The sequence below is a fragment of the Astyanax mexicanus genome, chromosome 25, assembly GCF_023375975.1.
Source record: "Astyanax mexicanus isolate ESR-SI-001 chromosome 25, AstMex3_surface, whole genome shotgun sequence".
Taxonomy (NCBI): Eukaryota; Metazoa; Chordata; class Actinopteri; order Characiformes; family Acestrorhamphidae; genus Astyanax; species Astyanax mexicanus.
The window spans coordinates 6,243,846-6,266,877 of NC_064432.1; the positions used below are offsets into that span (position 1 = coordinate 6,243,846).

General features: G+C 39.3%; 1 protein-coding gene across 3 annotated transcripts in view; it reads left to right on the forward strand.

The window, feature by feature from the left end:
* gne (glucosamine (UDP-N-acetyl)-2-epimerase/N-acetylmannosamine kinase) overlaps nucleotides 1-23,032 on the forward strand; it is a 34,353-nt gene that overhangs the window by 7,717 nt on the left and 3,604 nt on the right. Inside the window, exons 1-11 of one of the 3 annotated variants that reach the window (XM_022681715.2) lie at nucleotides 34-263; nucleotides 12,226-12,434; nucleotides 14,646-15,100; nucleotides 16,547-16,699; nucleotides 16,813-17,025; nucleotides 18,094-18,181; nucleotides 18,594-18,804; nucleotides 19,345-19,474; nucleotides 19,755-19,976; nucleotides 21,017-21,199; nucleotides 21,419-21,535. In XM_022681715.2, coding sequence (XP_022537436.2) covers nucleotides 99-263; nucleotides 12,226-12,434; nucleotides 14,646-15,100; nucleotides 16,547-16,699; nucleotides 16,813-17,025; nucleotides 18,094-18,181; nucleotides 18,594-18,804; nucleotides 19,345-19,474; nucleotides 19,755-19,976; nucleotides 21,017-21,199; nucleotides 21,419-21,535 — 2,146 coding nt within the window. In that variant the 5' untranslated portion in view covers nucleotides 34-98. Of the gene's footprint in view, nucleotides 1-33; nucleotides 264-9,007; nucleotides 9,647-12,225; nucleotides 12,435-14,645; nucleotides 15,101-16,546; nucleotides 16,700-16,812; nucleotides 17,026-18,093; nucleotides 18,182-18,593; nucleotides 18,805-19,344; nucleotides 19,475-19,754; nucleotides 19,977-21,016; nucleotides 21,200-21,418; nucleotides 21,536-23,032 lie in introns of those variants that run through there. The other 2 variants (XM_022681717.2, XM_022681716.2) reach the window with 2 other exon arrangements.

A 23,032-nucleotide genomic window follows, 5' to 3' on the forward strand; every position in this document is an offset into this window, starting at 1 on the left:
TGACCACCAGACAGCCAATGAGAGCTCCAGGCCTTTCACAGCCCCACCCCCTTTGCCAGGGTGGCTGCTTTGTGTGTGCCTCTCTTTCTCTCTGTTTAATGGCAGACCAGAGCCAGCAGCCTGAGAGAGAGAGTGTAAGAGAGGGAGAGAAAGAGAGAGAGAAAGAAAGTAAGAGAGGGTCATTGAGTTTGACAGTCGAACCGAGGAAGAGAAAAGCAGCGACAGGCAGAATGTTACGAGGCCTCAGCGCTCGAAACCCACATGTGAGTCAGCTGCCATGTTTTTTTTTTCTTTTTCTTCTTCTTTTCTTATCTCTCTGTCTCTCTCACTCCCTCGGTCTATCTGTCTTTCTGTCTCTCTCTCAGTATCTTTCTCTCTCTCTCTCTCTCTCTCTCTCTCTCTCTCTCTCTCTCTCTCTCTCTCTCTCTCTCTCCTCCCTCCAGCCTGAATGTGTAAAGATCCCACTCAGGCTGAAGTCTTGTGATGCTGCTGCAGGGACAAGGATGCCAGGTTGTGTGTGTGTGTGTGTGTGTGTGTTGAGGGGGATGGTGAATTGATGAATTACTGAGTCTCATGATGACTGGGATGCTGTTAGCCTAGCTTGATGCTATAAAGAGTCACGTTTTTGCGAATTATAATTGCTAAGTTGCTAAATACATGTTTTATATATTTTTATTTTGTATTCATCTTAAGTATGTTTGCGGTATTTGCCTTAAAAACATTTTTTTCTCGTTTTTTTAAACTTTTATAAATATATGTGCAGTACATGTTTTGCATTTTTTGCATTGTTCTGTATATATTTCTGTATATATTTTTGTTTGCTAATTTTGACACGTTTCTTTTTAATTTTTGCTAAAATTCTTATGATTCCTAGAATTAGAATTTTGATTTGATTTCTGGTACAATGTTGGTTATTTAGGGATTTTTTTTTTTCATTCCATTAAACGTTTTTTGTTCAGTACAAAATTATAATATAAAATTTTAATTTTATATTAGTTTTTATTTATTATATTTTTTTTCAGACTTTTTTGTTATTTTATACTTTTGCAGTACTTGTTTAGCATTTTAAGCATTTTTCTGTATATTAGTTTTTTTGTCCTGTTTCTTTATTATTTTTGCTAATATGTCTATGATTTCTATATATCTAATATCGTTCATTTAGGGTTTTTTCATTATGTTAAAAGTTTTTTTTTAGCTTTTTTAAAACAATAAAGTTATTGCTTGCGTAAAGTATTGACCCAAGAATTTTATATTATACTATAAATCGAATTATTCAGTATTTACAAAAAAAGAAACCCAGCTTTAGTTGTTTTGCTACTTATTTAGTTTTTCTTAAGTTTTAGTAATGTTTTAGCTATTTTGTTTAGCTATGTTTTAAGGATATTTTGCGATTTATTATTAAATCATTTTTAGAATAGTTTTTACTAGATAATTTTTTGGCTTTTTTCAGATTTTCCTGGCAATTTTTTTTACAAAAAATTCTACTTTTGTTTTTATTTATTGGCCTGCAATATTTAACTAAAGTTTTTTCCGTTATTTTCCTTTTTCCTCTGTATATAAACTATGGTTTGTTAGTGTATGAGATGTTGAGCTCATTCAGAGGGATCCAGTAAGTTCTGACTCTTAGTGCTTAAAGTTGTGCAGGTGATGAATAAATACGCACACACACACACACACACACTTTCATAGTGAAGAAGGGACAAGAGATGATGTCATGTGTCCTTGTGTTCTATGTGTTTAGAGAGTTTAGATTGTCTGCCCAAGGAAAATGATCTGTGACGTAGGCCAACGTTTTTAATGCTAATGACGTACATTAGCAATAGAGGATGTAGAAGTTTAAGGCAATGTAGGAAAGGAGGGGGAGTGTACTGCTGTCGGGTGGCATTGACTAGCGATAACTGCAACTAGCACTAGTGGTTTGTCGCTAATACTAATCCTGCTGCACCCAGCCTTAGTGGAAATCTGGAAATCGAAACTTACTGTAAATAAATGGAAGCGCTGTATCATAGAGAATTGTCTTGCAATATATAGAGTATTACAGAATCACAGTATCGTGATAGCATCATTATCATGGAAAAAGTGTCATGATAATATTGTATTGTGAGAGACCCTGTGATTCCCGCACCTATTTGGTATAATATTGCTGTCCAACAAGTTTAACCACACATTTTCAAGGGCCAACAGTACTCCAAGTTCAGATTATTCACCTGTAGGACATTCAGTATGTCTTCATGTGGTTTAATGGGGCATGAACTGTTTTACAGCCCTTTCACCTGGAGAAGACAATGAAGTAGACTTGATTATTGTTTAGTACAGGCCCCCAGACGAGTTACAGGATTAATCTGCTCAATCGTCAATGGAAAATTCCTTAGAATGACCTCATTATGTGAGGTGATGTAAAAAAAACTTCCTCTAGCACAGTGAGAAGAATGTCAGGAACTTCCTAATCAAAGCTACGTATTCAACCCTGGCCAACCCTTTAAAATCATTAGAATATTTCATCTTAAAAATGACGTTTGTACAGATAGTTCGAGGTAGTGATTTATTCCTTTAAAGTAAAATTCAAGGTAGCAACTGAAAAATTCTACTGTGTAGAAGCAATGGCTGCGAAAAGTAGATATTTTCATACACAAGGTGCACCGGATTCTTAAGGCTCATTATGCAACACTAGTAAGGAACAGGGGTGTCGCCATGTTTTCCTTCTAATTCAGCAGGTCTCCCCTCTGGGTGGCAAGACCTGTAAAGCTAAGCTAAGATAGGTGAACAAAACTGTAATTCTTAAAAAAAATAATAATTTTCTTTTAAAATCAAGTGCTGGATATTATTCTTCACAGATTTCTCTCTTGAAAACTGTTTATTTAGGTGAGTAAAGTGCTTCTGTTTATTTACAGTAAGCTTAGATGTTCTTAGCAGCTAATCGTTAGCGACTGATGCAGCGCTACACTGAGGAACCCTGAGTGTTTCCGGTAAGCCAGGGTGATATTAACTAACGGTCGTCCCATGCTAAGCGCTACCTCTTTTGCCGTTCAGAGGTAAGTATTATCAGCCTGTTGCCTGCTGCTAACCCCAGCTAGCACTGTTGAAGCAGTATTAGCATTAGTCGCTAAACGCTGACACCCCTGTTTCTTACTAGTGTCACATAATGTGCCTTTTTTGGTGCGCCTTATAGTGCGAAAAATACGGTTTAGGAGTGACACGTTAGTATGAGTACAACAGATTACAGATGATAATCACCATATAGCTAAGGAACCAAGTATTATTGTTAGCGAAAACAAACAAAATAATGATAACTGAAAGTGAAAGTTCTCCTTAACTGAAATGAATAAAAACGGTAATTAAAAGAAAAACCTGACTAACTGGAACTGTATTGTGTGTCTATAAAACTAACTAAAACAAACTGAAATTACAGATAGAATACCCTCATATGGTTCATCTAGGTTTGTTGGCTCTATCTTTTCATTTGGAACGAATCCGAAATGCTGCCAAACTGCAGCAGTGGTGTTTTTCTTTTAAATTAGCTCGCTTGACTCGCAGCTAACGCTCGCCATTGTGTCTTCTTGCTGTATGATCTCCTCAGTGAGAACCCTCACCCCAAAACCAATCAGTGAGCTCCAACTGCTTACCCCTCCTACTGCTCTTTCATTGCGGATGCGCAGAATGTCTTAAATGTCCCGTTTTTCAAAGTACAGATTTGGCACGTCACATGGTTAATATACCGCCACCATTTTACAATACCGTCACCATATTTAAATACCGTGGTATACCGAAATACCGTCATACCACCCAACCCTGTCAATCACTATGCTTTACTGCATATTTCTGTGTACACTCGATATTTGTTTCGGATTGACGTCAGATCATTGAGGTCATTCCCATGACCAATGAGCTTCTCCAGAGTTTATTTGGAACCAGACCAAGACCATCTTACTCTCAAGGGTCTCAGTGCAGTTGTTTGACTCCACATCCGAGTACAGTTACCTTGTTCACACTGCTCAGTTGAATCGCACCAAAAGTGGAAGCGAACCAAAGATTCTGGAGACGCTTATTGGGTGTCTCTGTCTTTATCCACAGCAGCAAAAGCAAACCAGGTCTTGCGAATGAAGGCCCAAAAACACTGGTTATCAACTTGTCCATCTGTTCCACCTCTTCTGTGGATAATTAGCTCTTTTAGCCCAGGTTTTCTCAGACTTGAGTCTCAGGTTTCAAGTCTGGGAATCATCTTTGTCAGTTAGAAAGGAAAGAGTTTAAAGTGATCTTTGTGAGTCTCTTTCCAAAGATAAAAGGTTTATTGCCCTGTAATCAGTGGGTGCTTCCCTTTATCTGCTGGGGTCAGCTGTCAACCAGGGGGTTGAACCCCCTGGACACTTGGATAGCCTGAAGCTAATGTGGTAGAATTGCTATTACTGAGGCTTTTAGCTTGGCGTCTCTGGTTGTGATCAATGATTTGAAGTAGAAATTGGGCTAAACTGTTAAAATCCCTCTTTTTGTTTAGTAGTCGATTCTTCTTGAGTGCTCAGCCGTCAGTTAATCTACGAAAGAACATATTTACTGGTTCCTTCCTGCTGCTACCACTTCCTCCAAACTTCACGGCTTTGCTGGCTTGTGCTATAATAGATCTTAGATCTTAGATCCAGGACAAAGGTGACAGTTGAATGGTTTTGCAAGTTTGACTTGATACCAGCATAAAGATCATTCACAATGAAAGAGGCCAAACTTGTTTGTTGGCTTTTAGAAGACCACATGCTGGTTCCTGGAATGTCTGGAATTGGCCTTGGAGTTGGCGGTTGTTCTTAGTGCCTCCCTGATCCCATGTTGCATTAGCCTACACTCTAGAAATATGCAGAAAATGTGCCTTAAAGAGTTACTGTGAGCAGGTTCTTCAAAATTCCATTTGATTAATGGCTCTGAAAAATAGGAATGTAATTATAAGAACCTCTATGGCTCTAAACTAGTTAACCATTCATCTATACAGATAATTACGGCTCAGCTGAGAAGTAAACAGTAATTCAGGGTGGGGATTGGTGTGAAATTGCACTTCACTGTTGGTTGTAGTGTTGGGTAATTTACCACAGCATGACTAAGATAAAAAAGTTGTGATTTCTTATATTTACTTTGACTTTTATTTCACTGCAAAACATAATATAACCCGAGATTTTTTATTTGTTTGGTCTAGTCAACTTCGTTTTATTTGTCAATAATCATCCGTTTCTTCATTTCAGTCCTGTAAGACTTTGTGTTCCAGTGTGTGTTATGATCAGCTGAATCAGAATTCCAGACCTTAGGGCACCAGGTGGTCAAGTGGTCTAAAGCTCTGCCACTATGATGAGGAGATTGCTGGTTTGAATCCCGATCATGCAGCTTGCCATCAGCTGCCGGAGCCCTGAGAGAGCATAATTGGCCTTGCTCTCTCAGCGCAAGGTGTTTGTGAGCTGATGTATCGGAAGAAAGAGAGAAAATAACATTGCTCGTCAACCTCAGCGCCAAAAATAGCCTTTGATTGTTTTAATTGTGAGAACGAATCGCAACATTACAAAATGGTAAATGCTTAACTGGAACTTGTGTAGCATGTAATGTGTAGCAGGTCTGAAATAGATTGATGTATCATAACAAAAATAACATTCAATTAAGCAATATATCTTGGGTTCAATGAAATAAATGTCAAAATAAGGTGGACCTTGATTTATTTGTCACTTTTCCAGATTTTGGGTTGTAAATCAAAATGTCTAAGTGCATGATTATCTATGAATAATCTTGTAAAAACAATCTATTGATGTTGTTCCATTTTCTAATCATAACAGGCTCCATTCTGGCAGCTCGAACAAACAGTCCTTGTGCGTCAGATAAGTGTTTGGTGTCCTGAAAATGGCCTTGTTGTACTAAAGAACATAAAAACATCATCCACAACCTTCTGTTAATGCTATTGTATTGAAATACATAAAAATACATAAAACACTCTAAATTATTAGGTAATATTTGAGAGTTTAAAATGGAATACTAATATTTAAAACTGTCTGTAACAAGTACAGGGACTATATTTTGTCACACAACACCACACTGTAGCATGTATCCTTCCACCATTTAAGACATGTTTAAATGTTTCGTGGAGTAGGGCACTGTATTTTATTGTATTTTCAATCCTTTATTGTGCAAAACAGAAGCCTTGTGTTAACCATGTTCAGAATTGGCATCAGTTTCTCTGGGCTCTGAGGCGTCTGTGAGGTTTTATCACATTTTCATCATGTTTTAGACCCAAATCTTTCTTAGAAACCTAACAGACCAGGGTCTTAAACAGCTCTGGAAAAAATGAAGAGACCACTTCAGTTTCTGAATCAGTTTTAGAGTCAGTGTTCAGCCTTACTCACAAGATAACACATCATACTATATGTATTTATATATGTACTATATGTACTATATGTACTATACACAGTTGTGAGAGATCTCATGACTTTTGTCGTATCTGTGTATTATTAGGGCCAACAACAGGGATACAGAACAAATTTTGTAGCCCATAAAAACAAGTTCATATTCATAAAGTTTTAAAGGTTCAGAAATCAATATTTGGTGGAATAACCCTGGTTTTTAATCACAGTTTTTATGCACCGTGGCATCATGTTCTCCTCCACCAGTCTTACACACTGCTTTTGGATAACTTTATGCCTTTACTCCTGGTTCAAAAATTCAAGCAGTTCAGTTTGGTTTGATGGTTTGTGATCATCCATCTTCCTCTTGATTATATTCTAGAGGTTTTCAATTTGGTAAAACCAAAGAAGCTCATCATTTGTAAGTGGTCTCTTATTTTTTCCAGAGCTGTACATTAGGCATTGTATTCCTATCCATTTGTTGTAATAACTTTTAATATTGATGCATTCAACTTGATTGTGAACAATTCTGAAAAGGCACATTTTCACACAATATTTTTTTTTTACAACTTCTGATAATTTGGGAAAAAATAGATGAAAAAACAATTGCGTAACTTCATTTTAAAGAATAGAAAGAACTCTATTCATACAGCTGGCTAACGTTTGCCGTCTTCAGAGCAGGGAAAATGAGACGTGTTGAATCGTGAAATTGCATCAAAACTCAGTTTACAAAGCACTCATGCTGTGTTTGTTTTTGTGTGACATAACGCCCCGCTCTCTGCCCTCTACCCGTCAATCATTGTTGCTGTTCCTCCGCAAACATGTCTTCTCAGGACGACCGCAGACTGAGCCTTGCCTCAGAGTATTGTTACAGTATTGTCAGCTCTGTAAAACCGGAAAACCTAAGGGAACACCTACAGGAACACCTGTGATTAGCCAGGATGTTGGCATCACACAGTACACCATTTGTACTCATAATACATTGTTTTATTAGTTATACAGGTGCATCTCACAAAATTAGAATAGAAGATAAGTTAAGAGTAATAGAAGATAAAAGTAATACAACAAAAAACAATTGAAATCAAGCTAAAACTAACTTTTACATAGTATAATAACAAATACAAATAAATAAATGAATTAAAAATGTAATAATTATAGCAATAATAATAATAATAATAATAAAAGAAAATAAAAATAAGTTAAAAAGCAATAGTACAAAACTATAAAAAATAATAGTAAAAATAAAAAGGAAAGAAATAAAAGTTAGGAATAAATATAATTTAAGTAAAACAGGTGCTAAGAAAAGAAATAAAATTAGAAATAAAAGTTAGGAATAAATAAGATTAAGTAAAATAAGACGCAATAAAAAGGGGTCTAGCCCAATCTTTTCCAGTGGATTTTAATGGATTCATTTTAGCCAGGGCGTTAGCAACTAAATATGGAGAAAATGGCTGAAGTGAGAAGAGACTCTATGTGTTTTAGAAACAGTAGATTTGAGATCAGCTTTGTTCCTGTAGTTTATACATGAATAATATACACTGACGAGCCAGAAGTCAAGAGACAGGAACTAGTATTGTGTCATATGACTTGCAGCATGTCCCTTGAAAGACCTATGCTTTCCGTCTGCTGTCCACTGTGGTTGGTAATGCCCTTTTATGACATATTATGATATTCACACAGATAGCAGAGGACTCTGTGGATTGAGGAATGTTAAAAGTCTTAACCACTTCAAATATGGATTCTCCCATCCATCTGGCACCCAGTCTCAGGCCTCGCTTAAACTTGATAAGGGCTTAATTCACTCTGTAATTTGAGCTCTCTGGTCAGTAAGCTTTCAGCCTTACTCACAAGATAACACATCACACTATATGTATTTATATATGTACACTATACACAGCTTTGAGAGATCTCGTGACTTTTGTCATATCTGTGTATTATTAGGGCCAACAACAGGGCTACAGAACATATTTTTATCAGTCATATCTCACTGATCTTTCTTTAGGGTAAAGAGATAATATATACGGGCGAAGCTCTGATGATTGTTCAAGGTTTTTTGAGCGTGACTGTTTGCGCCGCTATTTATTTTTCTCGCTGTCAGCAAACATGAGGCTTCGTCTGCCTGTTTGACCAAACAAGGTCGTTTGCTGAGACTTTGCCTGCAGGCCAGATCAGATCAGAGGTGAGCTTTACAGACATTAGCATACATTGTAGAACGTGGGGCCTCAAACTGCAGTCAGATGTTTGGCTCAGATTAGCTGAATTTATACGCTGACTGCATCCCAATTTCGTTCTCTCGAACACTCGCCCGACCTGTGGGGGCTTCACTTTTGAGAGACGATGCTCTGTCCAGCTATGCACAGTCTGATTCTAACGGTCAGGTTGTAAGGAGCAGTAAAGTCACTCTGCTGGAGTACAGCGTTATACAGAAGTTTCAGTGAAGTTTCTCCAGCACTAAGGCTGGAGCAGTATTAGCACTAGCTGCTAACTGAGCGCTAGCTCTTTTCCCATTCAGTGTTGAGTATGTCGGACTGTAGTCTGCATGTTTACCGTGTTAAAACAAGCTACATGGGACTTTTAATAGTTTACTACTAAAACGTTTTTTTAGAATTATAGTTTTGTTTGCTTAGTTGCATCCCCCAGTTTTCCCATTAGAAGGGAAAGATGGCGACACCAATTTTCCTTACTATTGTAGCTTAAAATGTGCCTTATAATTCAGTGCACCTTATGTATTAAAATAGACCAAAAAAATAGATGTCACTTGATAGTGCACCTTAAAGTCTGTAAAATAAGCTTTGGAGCATTGCTGTGAGGATTTGATTGCGTTCAGTGATGAGTTGTAGTAAGGTCAGGATGTTGGATGGTTTTCTATTAAATTGGCATCACTTCTCTCTACAGCGAATAGACAAACTGTAAGTGTCCGTTTGCACATATGTGTTAGCAATGCGTGCAGCCTAAAGCATCTGAATTCAGTCAATTGAAATGGATGTACTTTTATCCTGGCACACTGACATCATTGCTTTTGTAGCTTTTGGCAAAGTTGCCGCTGAAATCTCGGAAAAAAGGCGCACAGATGCGCAAATATGGCAACCTGAAAAAAAAAAAAAAAAAGGTTTCTCAGTAACTCAACCTACATAAAGAGCAAAGAACTGCAGCAGTGAGGCAGTTTCTGACACTCAGGTTAATTCCACAATGACTAAGCTATTTTTTTCCCTCCACATTTTGTCCTTTCTTCTTTTTTTTTTTTTTGTATTTCATGGCCGAAGGGTTCACGTGGCAGGAACACGCATGTAAGTACTACAATTCTTAACCTGGCCACCCTGGCATGGAGACGCAAGGCCTGCATTTTTAAAGGAATGCTTACATGCTTACATGCTATTTAGCATTAGCTTGTTTTCAATGGTTTTCAATGGAAAAAAAAAACACAGAAGACGTATATTTTCTTTATGCGTTATTTACAAGGCTAACAGTCATCAGTCCTACTGTTAATATTATTGCTGCATTCCATGTACCTAAGATGGCAAATATTGAATAGAAATGAAATGTCAGTTAAAGCTCACCTTCCGTCGTTTTTTCTTTCATTTTAAAATGTCTAGTTGTGGTCTCTAGTATGAATGAATGACATGTGAGCCGTTTTTGTAAAAAAAAAGTGCTCAGGTGTCTCTGTATAGCTCTTTTTTAATGGACTGTTTTAGGGGTGTGTCCAAAATGACCGGATTCCAGCTTTGCTCATGAATATTCATACATGCAAACAGCATGCAAATATCTCTCCTCTGATTGGCTAGGAGCACTGCGACGCCCCTCCACCGCTCTGCCGCTCACTGCCTCCCACCTCCTAACTGATGAGCGGTGATGTTGCGTCGCTTCAGCTCCGCCTCTGGGAGTTTCTCGAGCTAAGGTGGGCTGGTCTGTGAGTTTCTGCCTACGTAGGCAGAAAGATAATTCAAAATTCACCCGTTTTTCGGAGGGGGGGAGGGGGGATTTCTTTGCTTAGCTCCTGCAGACAATGGGGGCTGCAAAACAGTTTAATGTGCAGGTGTACACATTCAACTCGGAGAGACCTACTGTATTCCACAAAAAACAAGAAAAATCGGATTTTCGCGGAAGGTGACCTTTAAACATTCAGAGAAATTTATACTACTTCAAAACAGTTAACTTTTTTTATTATGCTAGATTAACTTTAATATTATGCTGAACTGCTTGAATTTTTGCACCAGGAGTGTAAAGCATAAAGTTATCCAAAAGCAGTGTGTAAGACTGGTGGAGGAGAACATGATGCCAAGATGCATTAAAACTGTGATAAACATAAAAACGGGGTTATTCCACCAAATATTGATTTCTGAACTCTTAAAACTTCATGAATATGAACTTGTTTTCTTTGCATTATTTGAGATCTAAAAGTTATGCATCTTTTTTTGTAATTTGTAGTCATTTTTTTCATTTTCTGCAAATAAATGTACAACTAATTTAATGAGATAAGGAAAAGAAACAGAAGAACTAACAAGCTACTAATAAGCTCCTAATGAAATTTCTGAGTAGGAAATCTGACTTGTGGGAATATTCTATTTTAAATTCTCTACTTGGAACCAGGACGTTTCAACATTCCGACATCCGAGTTAAAATGGAATGCAGCATATTTACAGTAAAACTGTTAGCATTCAGTTTTAGCTACGCTAACATTACTGAGGTGAAGTATTCCTCAAGTGGACTGGAACCTCCAGCTCATGCTCCTGGGTTTGCATGATTAGCAGTGCACTGCAAACATGAATGCTCACGCTTTCCAGCTGGGATTGTAAAAAAAAAAAGTATGTAGCTTAACTAGCCTAGTCTTCGGCTCCACAGTTACTCGCTTCCCATCCAGTTTAGCCTGTTCAGCTTGCCTGCATGCTAATCTCAAATCAAATGTTCCTCAATTTCCCAGCAACTAATTAGCGATAAGATCTTGAGAGACTTTATTTACCACAGTGACACTGTTCTTTATTTAGTCATGCTAGCGAGAAGTTATCTGGTAGCTAATCTGTCAGAAACCTGATCTTGCGCCTTTTAATCGCTCCATTAACTGAAGGGTTTAGATACCAGGTAGCGGTTAGCTACCAGTTTTAGATAAACAATTAGCAGGTTACAGGCTTGGCTAGTTACAGTGTGGGAATACAACCTTGGAAGACTGATGGAGAAGAAGATTTTATACCATTTTTACACAATTTTTTACAAACCCTATGGAAGTGATCTTTAGTGGGGGCTCCGACTATGATTAGGAGATCGCCAGTTCGAAATCCCGGTCATGCAGCTTGCCATCAGCTGCCGAAGCCCTGAGAGAGCACAATTGGTCTTGCTCTCTCTCTGGGTGGGTAGATGGCACTCTCTCCCCACATCACTCCTAGCTAGGGTGATGTTGATCAGCACAAGGATGCGTCTGTGAGCTGAAGTATCAGAACCGAGTCTCTGCATTTTTCTGCATCAGCAGCAGTTCTGAAAGAGGCGGTGGCTGACTACACATGTATCGGATGAGGCATGTGCTAGTCTTCACCCTCCTAATGAGTGGGTTGGGTAATTGGCCGTGTGAATTAGGGAGAAAATGGGGAAAAAAGGGCAATCTCTAGTGGAGTTATTTATGTGGTTTCTGACGTGGATAAAGTGTGTTAGCTTAGGTTGGTTTATCAGTAACAGAAGCTCATAAACCTTAATTTATGGTTCCTTTACAACCCTAAAGTAAACACTAACCTACTTCAGAGAGTTGTGATGTTTGTTTAGTAGTGATTTATACAAAAAAAAGGCATGCTAATCATGGTTATGAGGTTTTTGGGACACAGACACTTGAAAAAAGACTCTGCTGACTCCAGCTGTTTTTCTTTTTTGTTTGGTTCTGCAGGAGCTGTATTACCTGACGATGCAGCGGGCGGTGGAGAAGATGGAGCAGCTGGAGAAGGGGGCGAGGCGGAGGCTGAGGGTTTGCGTGGCCACCTGCAACCGAGCAGATTACTCCAAACTCGCTCCCATCATGTTCGGACTGAAGGCCCAGCCTGAGCTGTTTGAACTGGAGGTGGTGGTCCTCGGCTCCCACCTCATCGACGACTATGGGTAAGAGCAGACCGGTAATTCAGATACTACTGGAATATTCACAGATCATATATAAATGGCATATTATACAGTCAATCTGTGCAATTTCTGTCCCCAGGAAATTACATGTATAAATGTGCACACAAAATATATTTGCAAAATAAGAAATGTAATAAAAAATATAGTAATAATAAAAACTACTATAAGAACACTGAAAAAATAGCATTTGTTACCTGTCCCCACTCTCGAACCCAAAAAGTTTACCATGAAATATAATTATTAAAATCCTTCAGAGATGTAGTTTGTTTCGCTTTGTTGTTTGACTCCATATCCAAATCTTTAAATATAAACATACTTTAAAAATATATTTTTTCATAATAAATGTATAATATTTGGGTTAAAATACACATTTTAGTTGCGTCCCTAAGTTACCACTCAGTCCTCTTACCGTAACACATTACCCTGATCATCTGAACCATCTGGAACATTCCTGTTGTAGTCACATCTACAACAGGAAGTGACATCAGCTGGTTCTTCTGAAGATCATGAGAAGACAATCTACAATCTGTAGACGCACCGGAATTATAAAATGCACTATCAATAAACAGCTATTTTCAGATCTATTTTCTTATAGTGCAAAAAAATATGGTAATTATGAAATCACATAGTCAAAAATGGATGAACTGTGTACAAAATATATATATATAGAATATATATATTCAGTTACTCCATATCGCAACACTCCTGTTCTTGAATGTCTGTGGGCCTCAAACTCGAGCTCTTTAATGTTGCCATGGAAACGTTGGAATGTAACACCGTCTCTCAGCACAGTGGGCCGGGCCGGTCATGACTGGCCAAACACTTTTATCTGTGACCTGACGACCTCGCCTCCCTTCTGGGTGTCCAACAGAGCAAATAAGGCTTAAAACCCTGTGTCTTATGTTTCAGTTACTTCTGACTCATGTTCACTGGAACAAGTGGATCATATTTTGGAACAAATTTCCTATAATGTTTATGATTCACACACTCGTTCTGAAAGACTCTAATTGACTACAGGAAGGTTCATGTGATCCAAACATACTTTTTGAGAAACTGTAGCACTACAGAATGCTTAGAAGGTGCCCTATAATGCCCTGTTATGTTCAAATGATCCATTTACCATATTTTTCTCCCTGAATTATAAGGCGCACTATCAATAAACGTCTATTTTCATACATAAGCCACAACAAATAAGGTGCATTGTGTGACACTAATAAGGAACAGGGGTGTCGCCATATTTTCTTTTTGTAATTTAGCAGGTCTCGCCGCTGGGTGGCGTGCTAAGTTAAGTGAACAAAACTGTAATTCTTAAACAAAACATTTTCTTTGAAAGCTGGACGTTAATCTACACAAATTTCTCTCCTGAAAGCTGTTTATTTTGGTGAAGCGCTTCTGTTTATTTACAATAAGCTTAGATTTCCACTAAGGCTGGGTGCAGCAGCATTAGCTTTAGCAGCTAAACGCTAGCGCTAGCCGCGGTTAGTGGCTAATGCCGCCCAACAGCGCTACAGTAAGGAGCCCTGAGTGTTCCAGTAAGCCAGGGCGATATTAGTTAGCAGTTCATCCTACGTAGCTTATTTTAACATGAATGATCAAAAATTATCCATTTACCTATTCCGACAGACTGTATCACACTGCAGGAAGAATAGATGTTGATCTCTAATGCTCTATAATGTTGATATGATCTACGTGTTCTCTTTGACAGAATGTAATACATTATAGGAAGCATAGGGGTGCTCTATAGTGCTCTATAATGTTCAATATTATCTGCATGTTCTTTTTGACAGACTGTAATACACTACAGGAAGCATAGGGGTGCTCTATAATGCTCTATAATGTTAATATGATCTGCATGTTCTTTTTGACAGACTGTAATACACTACAGGAAGCATTGCGGTGCTCTATAATGCTCTGTTGTGTTCAGATGATCCATTTACCTATTCCAACAGACTGTATCACACTACAGGAAGCATAGGGGTGCTCTATAATGCTCTATAATGTTACAATGATCCATTTACCTATTCTGAAAGACTGTATTACATTACGGAAACCATAGGCGTTGCTCTATAATTCTCTGTAATGTTGATATGATCTACACATTCTATCTGGCAGACTGTAATACACTACATATAGCCCAAAAGATGTTCTATAATGCACTATAATGTTTACATATATGTTCTCTCCATCTCTCAGGAACACCTTTCGCATGATTGAGCAGGACGACTTTGACATCGGCTCCAAGCTGCACACTATAGTTCGCGGAGAGGACGAGGCGGCTATGGTAGAGTCGGTCGGCTTGGCGCTGGTCAAGCTCCCCGATGTCCTGCAGCGTCTGGCACCAGATGTTCTGGTTGTCCACGGCGACCGATTTGATGCGCTGGCTCTTGCCACGGCGGCGGCGCTCATGAATATCCGCATCCTGCACCTGGAGGGCGGCGAGGTCAGCGGCACCATCGACGATTCCATTCGCCACGCCATCTCCAAACTGGCGCACTACCACGCTGTCTGCACGCGCTCCGCCGAGAGCCACCTCATCGCCATGTGTGAAGACCATGACCGAATCCTGCTGGCCGGATGCCCATCGTATGACAAGCTGCTCAGCGCTCACCAGAGAGAAGACTACGTGGACATCATCAAGGCTTGGCTCGGTCAGTAATCAGGTGGACCAGAGCATCCATTTTTGCCACCTTTGATGTGGGATTGTGTAGTTCTGCTGTTTGCAGGCTTTAAGAAATGTGGACTACAAGAGTCGCTGCACAGTAGAATAGTGTTTCATTGGCTTTTGATTTGCCATCTATCAGTCTTATGAGCAGTTCCCTGAAAGTGAAAGTTTTCATGTATTTTCAGGCCTGAACTTGATCTCCAGGTTAGAGCTTTGCACCATCTGGTGTTTCCTAACTATTACTTTACACAAACCATATGCCTAATTCCTAATGAAGGTCTGAGAGTGGTTAATGAGTGGTTCATATACCTTTTTTTTTTTAATATAAGGCGCACTGGATTATAAGGCGTATTATAAAGCTACAATAGTTAGGATGCCTACATCGAATTGAGCAAGGGTGTCGCCATGTTTCCTTTCTAAAGGGGAAGCTGGGGGAAGCGCCTAAGTAAACAAAACCATAATTTAAAAAAACTATATTTTATTTTGGAGTCAAAATTTCTAGTTTCCAATTTCTATCCTGAAAACTGTTTATTTTGGGGAGTAAAGCACTTCTGTTTATTTACAGTAAGCTTAGATTTCCAATATTTTGTCCAAGGTTTTTTAGTAAAGGTCTGAGTTTTTAGTAAAGTTCCTCCAGCACTAAGGCTAGGTGCAGCAGCATTAGCATTAGCCACTACACTGAGAAACCCTGAGTGTTCCGGTAAGCCAGGTTGCTATCAGCTAGTGTTTCATCCCACGTAGTTTGGTTTAACACCGCAAACACACAGTCCATTATAGTCCAATATACTCACCTCTGAATAGCGAAAGAGCTAACGCTGTGGTTAGCAGCTTATGCTTATGCTGCTATTTCCAGCCTTAGTGCTGGAGAAACTTCAGTAAAAACTCACCTTTATAACACTGTAATTCAGCGGATTGGCTTTACTGCTCCTTACAACTTGACTGTAAGGCAATTCACTGACGATTTTTGGGTAAATTAAAGGATATTAAAGGCGCCTAATAGTCTGAAAAATACAGTAAGCTTTGCTTTAATAATGCAGCAAAAATAAATGGTTTTGGCAGAAACTGAAAAAGAACAAAATGAAACGTTTCCATTAATTTTGCCACTTTTTGCTTGTATTTTTGTGAAAACATATACAGAACTAAAGTATAAAATATGTCTGAACCCCAAACATTTTGAATATCCCAGTAAAAATACTAACAAAACACCATTCATTTAATCTTTGCAGTCCTCCTATAATCACACAAATTTACTTTAGCATTGCTATTTTAGACATACGTTTACCTCAGCAGTGCCATCCTATGCATATGTTTACCTCAGTAGTGCTACTGAAGTCACATGTAAGTGAAATTTGCAGAGAGAGATTGTCAGATAGTCAGTGCATCCATACTTTCCTGATATTTACACTATTTTTTTATTCTGTCTATTCTAAAGGTGACGATGTGAAGGAACAGGACTACATTGTGGCGCTGCAGCACCCTGTAACTACCGACATCAAGAACTCTATAAAGATCTATGAGCTGATGCTGGATGCTCTCGTTTCCTTTAATAAGAAAACACTCATCCTCTTCCCCAACATAGATGCTGGTGAGCACTCTCCCTATCTCTCTCTCTTTCTATGTTACTGTCTCTCTCTCTCTCTCTCTCTCTCTCTCTCTCAGTATTTAATCTGTGCTGTGTGTGTGTGTGTGTGTGTGTAGGCAGTAAAGAGATGGTCCGTGTGATGAGGAAGAAGGGGATTGAGCAGCACCCGAACTTCCGCGCTGTGAAGCACGTGCCGTTCGATCAGTTCATCCAGCTGGTGGCGCACGCTGGCTGCATGGTGGGCAACAGCAGCTGTGGGGTCCGCGAGGCCGGAGCCTTCGGGACGCCGGTCATCAACCTGGGAACACGGCAGACTGGACGAGAGACTGGTAAACACTCCAATGAGCAAAACAAAATAAATAGTGAAAAATGAAGATGTTATACAGGGTTGCTCTGATTTTATGAAAAAAAAAACCCACACATTTTGTACAAAAGATATTCCTAGCCAACAGGTCTGTAACACACTGTAATACACTACAGGAAGCTAGGGGGAGCACTGTAATGTTCATATGATCCATAAATTCAATCTGACTGACGGTAATACACTTCAGGAAGCTAGGGGGAGCACTGTAATGTTCATATGATCCATAAATTCAATCTGACAGACTGTAATACACTACAAGAAGCTAGGGGGAGCACTGTAATGTTCATATGATCCATAAATTCAATCTGACAGACTGTAATACACTACAGGAAGCTAGGGGGAGCACTGTAATGTTCATATGATCCATAAATTCAATCTGACAGACTGTAATACACTACAGGAAGCTAGGGGGAGCACGGTCAGGTTTAATGATCCATAAATTCAATCTGACAGACTGTAATACACTACAGGAAGCTAGGGGGAGCACTGTAATGTTCATATGATCCATAAATTCAATCTGACCGACTGTAATACACTACAAGAAGCTAGGGGGAGCACTGTAATGTTCATATGATCCATAAATTCAATCTGACAGATGGTAATACACTACAGGAAGCTAGGGGGAGCACGGTCAGGTTTAATGATCCATAGATTCAATCTGACAGACTGTAATACACTACAGGAAGCTAGGGGGAGCACTGTAATGTTCATATGATCCATAAATTCAATCTGACAGACTGTAATACACTACAGGAAGCTAGGGGGAGCACTGTAATGTTCATATGATCCATAAATTCAATCTGACATACTGTAATACACTACAAGAAGCTAGGGGGAGCTCTTAAATGCTCTATTAATGTTTATATTGTCCACATGCTCGCAAGTGGCACAACTATCTCAGTGCCGCCCGCTTTATATTAGATTAATATCCCATTGAGAGTGGCAGGAAGTGCTAGAGAACAAACTGACCTTGTCCTTTTTCTGTGGATGGATAATTTGTGTGGCATGTTGACGGATGTGTGTTGTGTTTCAGGGGAAAACGTGCTTCATGTACGAGACGCTGACACTCAAAATAAAATCTACCACGCCCTGGAGCTGCAGTTTGGCAAACGCTACCCCTGGTATGCACATCATGATCTCAGCACACAGACACACCCAGTACATAAAAAAATCACTACTAAGCCCTTTTTTCTGGTACTTACTGAACGGAAGAAAAAAACTCAATTTTTAACCAGTAAGGTATTAAGGAGAAGTAAAGCCACTCCACTGCTTTTTATACAAGAGTTTCATTAAAGTTTCTCCAGCACGAAGACTGTAGCAGCATTGACAAGCATTGGCTAACCAAATTTTGGCCATACAAATATGAATATTATCGATGTGTAGCCTGCTGTAAACCCCGGCTAGCACTGCAGGAGCAGCATTTACATTAGCATTACCTGCTAACCGCACTAAGCACTAGCTCTTTGGCCATATAGAGATGAGTATTATCTGCCTGTAGCCTGCTGCTAGTCTTCTTTCTTCCTGTTCCTGCAGCTCTAAGATTTATGGTGACGGTAACGCGGTTCCCCGTATCCTGAAGTTCCTGCAGTCCATCGACCTGGCAGAGCCGCTGCAGAAGAAGTTCTGCTTCCCAGCTGTGCGAGAGTGCTGCTCTCAGGACATCGACCACATCCTGGAGACCCAGAGCGCGCTGGCCGTCGACCTGGGAGGAACCAACCTGCGCGTGGCCATAGTTAGCATGAAGGTACACGCCTCACAAACGCTTTAATGGATTACTATAATGTACTGTAATGTAATGGCCAATGATGGCACAGATGCTTTCAAAAAGTAATCTAAATTCTGAAATACTTCTTTAAAAACAGTAACTCGTAGGCCAGATATCACGGCTTTCGTTTTCCAGCAGGACTTGGCACACTGTCCACATTGCCAAAAGTACTGCTATTTTAACATGGTATTAAATTTGACCTAGTTATTAAAAAAACACTGGAGTCAAGTCCACAGTGGGCTTTTGAGGTTCCTCTGCAGTGTGATGGTGCTGACGTGGCCTGTCGTGTGTGTGTGTGTCAGAGTTTCTGTGTGTGTATAGAGATCTAAACAGGATCTAATCGTCCTGTTCCATCTTTGCTCTTCGTCCTGCTGTTCCTGTTCTGCTCTTTAAATATAGTGACTACGGATCAGTGTATGTACATGAGGATACGTGAATAATTTGCATGCTGTGTAATACAATACTGAATCGTGTGTGTGTGTGTGTGGGTGGGTGTGTGTGTGTGTGTGTGTGTTTCAGGGTAAAGTCTTGAAGAAGTTCACTCAGCCAAACCCAAAGACCTATGAGGAGCGGATAGAGCTCATACTGAGCATGTGCAAACAGGCCATCGCCGAGGCCATCCACCTGAACTGCCGGATCCTGGGAGTCGGTGTGTTTTTTTTATATAAAATAATCAAATATCAATATTTCATTAGTTTATTCAGTCATTTACTCATTTATTCATCTACTCCTTTATCCACACATTCCTCAAATCATTCGTAGGGGCTAGTTTGCTATCTATTTCTAATGACATCCACCTTTCTATACAGAAATTCTTATGTTCTCTAGGTTATTTATCCAGCAACCCTTCCATCTATGGTATTCAGAGGCGTGGAGTTAAATTATTAATTATTGTGTGTGTGTGTGTGTGTGTGTGTGTGTGTATGTAGGAGTGAGTACAGGTGGGAGAGTGAATCCTCAGGATGGGGTGGTGCTGGACAGCACTAAGCTGATAAACGAGTGGAGTGGTGTTGACCTGCGCGCTCCAGTCTCCCACGCTCTGCACCTGCCTGTGTGGGTGGATAATGACGGAAACTGCGCCGCTCTCGCCGAGAAGAAGTTCGGCCACGGAAAAGGCGTGGAGAACTTTGTCACCGTCATCACGGGCACAGGTACAGTTCTGTAGACCCAGGTTGGAAAGCTCTGAATATCTATGAGTACAGTTGGGTTTTGTATTTGCAAGAACTTGGCGATAAGATTTTTATCACGATACAGAGGTTAGAATTCAATATGTCGCAGTGTTTTGTGATATTGCAAGTAAAGAGATGTATTGCGATTGTTTTAATCAAAGTTAAGGGAAACTGTAATTGTAAATAATTAATATATTATTAGTTATAAGGCTTGCTAGTAGTGGAATAGTAGCTCTCCAGCCCAGAGGGTTGTTGAACCCAATTGCAGAACAGTTAGCTGATCTCAAAGCAGGTTCATCCAAGAAGAAAGGAAAATAAATAAATTTTAAAAAATGACCACTTCTTATGCAGGATCAAAACCGTGTCGTCAAAGTCGCGCTCCAATACACTACCGCTGCTTAGGCTAGTGAATTGGGACACGGCCGGGAAAAAACGTCCTTATAAAGAGATAGGGAGCCCAAGGACAGGCAGAAAACGAGAGCACGGCACAGATAAAGACAGGGGAGGAATGTAAACAAATGCTCACCAGAGACGCATTTAATTTTTTCTTTTTTTTTTCATTATCATTCATTATAGTTCAAACAACCTCACGGTGCAGATGTTTCCTTTTGCCGACCCCTGCCTTAAATAGAGCCTTAAACAGATGGCAGAGGCTGCAGCATTTAAGGTGGAACAGAAAAATGAAGTAAAATGAATAATTTCAGCTCCTCATACAGAGGAATTAAGGAATGGTCAATAATAATAAATTGCTGCACCCCCTGCACCCTTTCTAAAAATGCAATTCCCTAAAGTTAACTAGTTAAGCATCATCTAGGTTGCTGAACTTTAGGGTCCTCCCAATTCTTTGGAAAAAGATTTTACTCCTTCTTCTTGTCGTTAACCTCAAGTAGTTTCAAGTAGAAGGGTTACACTCGGAAACGAGGGGTAGAAGTATAAAAGAGAAATGGGCGTCTCATTAATCACAATCTCTAAAAATGTATCTCTTATCGTGTTCCTCTGTGTGTGTGTGTGTGTGTGTGCAGGAATTGGAGGGGGTATTATTCAGCACGGAGAGCTGATCCATGGCAGTACGTTCTGTGCCGCAGAGCTCGGACACATCCAGGTTTCTCTGGATGGGCCGGAGTGTTCGTGCGGGAGCCAAGGCTGCATCGAGGCCTTCTCCTCCGGCCTGGCCCTGCAGAGAGAGGCCAAGAGACTGCACGATGGTGAGCGAACACACACACACACACACACACACACACACACACACACACACGGGAATGGTGTGTTTGATGGGTGATGAGCACATAGCGCTTTGCGTTTTTATGCCAAGGTGAAAAAATGTCAAAAATTTTAAGGGGTATGAATACATGTGCAAGCCACTGTAGTAATATAGTAATATAATGCGTTAGTAAGTGTTTATTGGTCGTGTGATTGGTTTGTAGATGATGTGCTGCTGGTGGATGGGATGAGTGTGAACAATAAGGAGCAGGTGAGCGCTGTCCATCTCATCAACGCTGCTCACCACGGCAACCCCAAAGCAAAGGCAGTACTGCACACAGGTGAGACACACACACACACACACACACAGTGTGTATATAACAGTGAGTCATACAGTGTCAGCAAACACATAATCAAGTATTTCAGAAATAACTGAACACATTCACACAGTTTAAAACAATAGCGATGTGATGATGTGTTTACTCCTTTTCTGTTCTTTCATTCTTCTATTTTCTCTTCTCTCCTTCTCTACCCTTCTCCCATCTTGTATTATTCTCTTCTATTCTTCATTCCCTCTTCTCTTATTCTGTCATGTTTTGTTTTTCTCCTCTCATCTTTCTTATATTCACTTATTTTCCTTTCCTCTTTTTTGTTGTTTTCTTTTCTCATTTTCTCTTTTCTTTTATTTTGCTCTTTTTCCTCTTTCCCTGTTCTTTTTCTTTTGTTCTTTCTCTTTTCTTACCCCTTGCATACATTTTTCTCTTCTTTTTTTTGGTTCTTCTTCTAATTTCTGTTCGTTGTTGTTTTTCTCTTCTCCTCTTTTTGTTTCTTCTCTCACTTCACTTCTCTTCTGCTCTCTTCTCTCCTTTTTTCTAATTTTATTTTTCCCTTTTGCTCTCTTACTTTCTTCTCTTCTTCTCTTTTCTTTTGTGCTCTTTCTCTTTTTTCCCCTCTACTCGTCTTCTATATCTTTGTTCTCCCACTTGCACTCTCTTGTCTCTACTTCCTTTTTTATGTTTCCCTTTTGTTTTCTTACCTCTTACCCCTTTCTTCTCTTCTCATCTCTTTTTTTTGTATTCTTTCTCTTTTATTGGTCCTTTAATATATTTTCTTTCTTCTTTTCTTTTAGTTTTTCTCTTCTCATCTGTTTTGTACCTTTTTCCTATGCTCTCTTCTCTCCTTATTTTCACTTTTTATTTTTCCTTCTGCTCGCTTCCTCTTACCCCTCTCTTTTTTTATTCTTTCACTTTTCTTTCCTCTTTTTTGTTGTTTGTTGTTTTACACTTTCTTTTTTCTTCCCTCTCTTTTCTCATCTTCTCTTATTTTTCTTCTCTCTCTTGCTCCCCTCTCCTTTCTCCTAATTTTCCTTATTGCTCTCTCTCCTCTCCTTGGTTTATTTTCCTCTTTTTCCTCTTACCCCTTTCTTCTTTTCTAATCTCTTTGCTTTAGTATGCTTTCTCTTTTTACTCTTTTCCATGTATATTTTCTCTCTCCATCTCTTTCTTTTTAAATTCATTCCTGTTTAATCTCTTTATAATATTTCTCTTTTATTGCCCCTTCCATATATTCTTCTTGCATCTTTTCTTTTTTTCTCTTCTCTCCTTGTTTTTCTCTTCTCATCTCTTTTTTTAAATGTTTCCCTTTTGCTGTTTGACCCTTACCTTTCTCTTCTCTTCTCCTTTGTATTCTTTTTTTTCTTCTCCCTTACATATATATATATATTTTTTTTTTCTATTTTTATTTTCAAATTTCTTCCTAATTAATCTCTTCTCTCACTCTTTCTCTCACCTCACTACTATCCTGCTCTCTTCTTTCTTTTCTCCTTATTTTCTCATTTT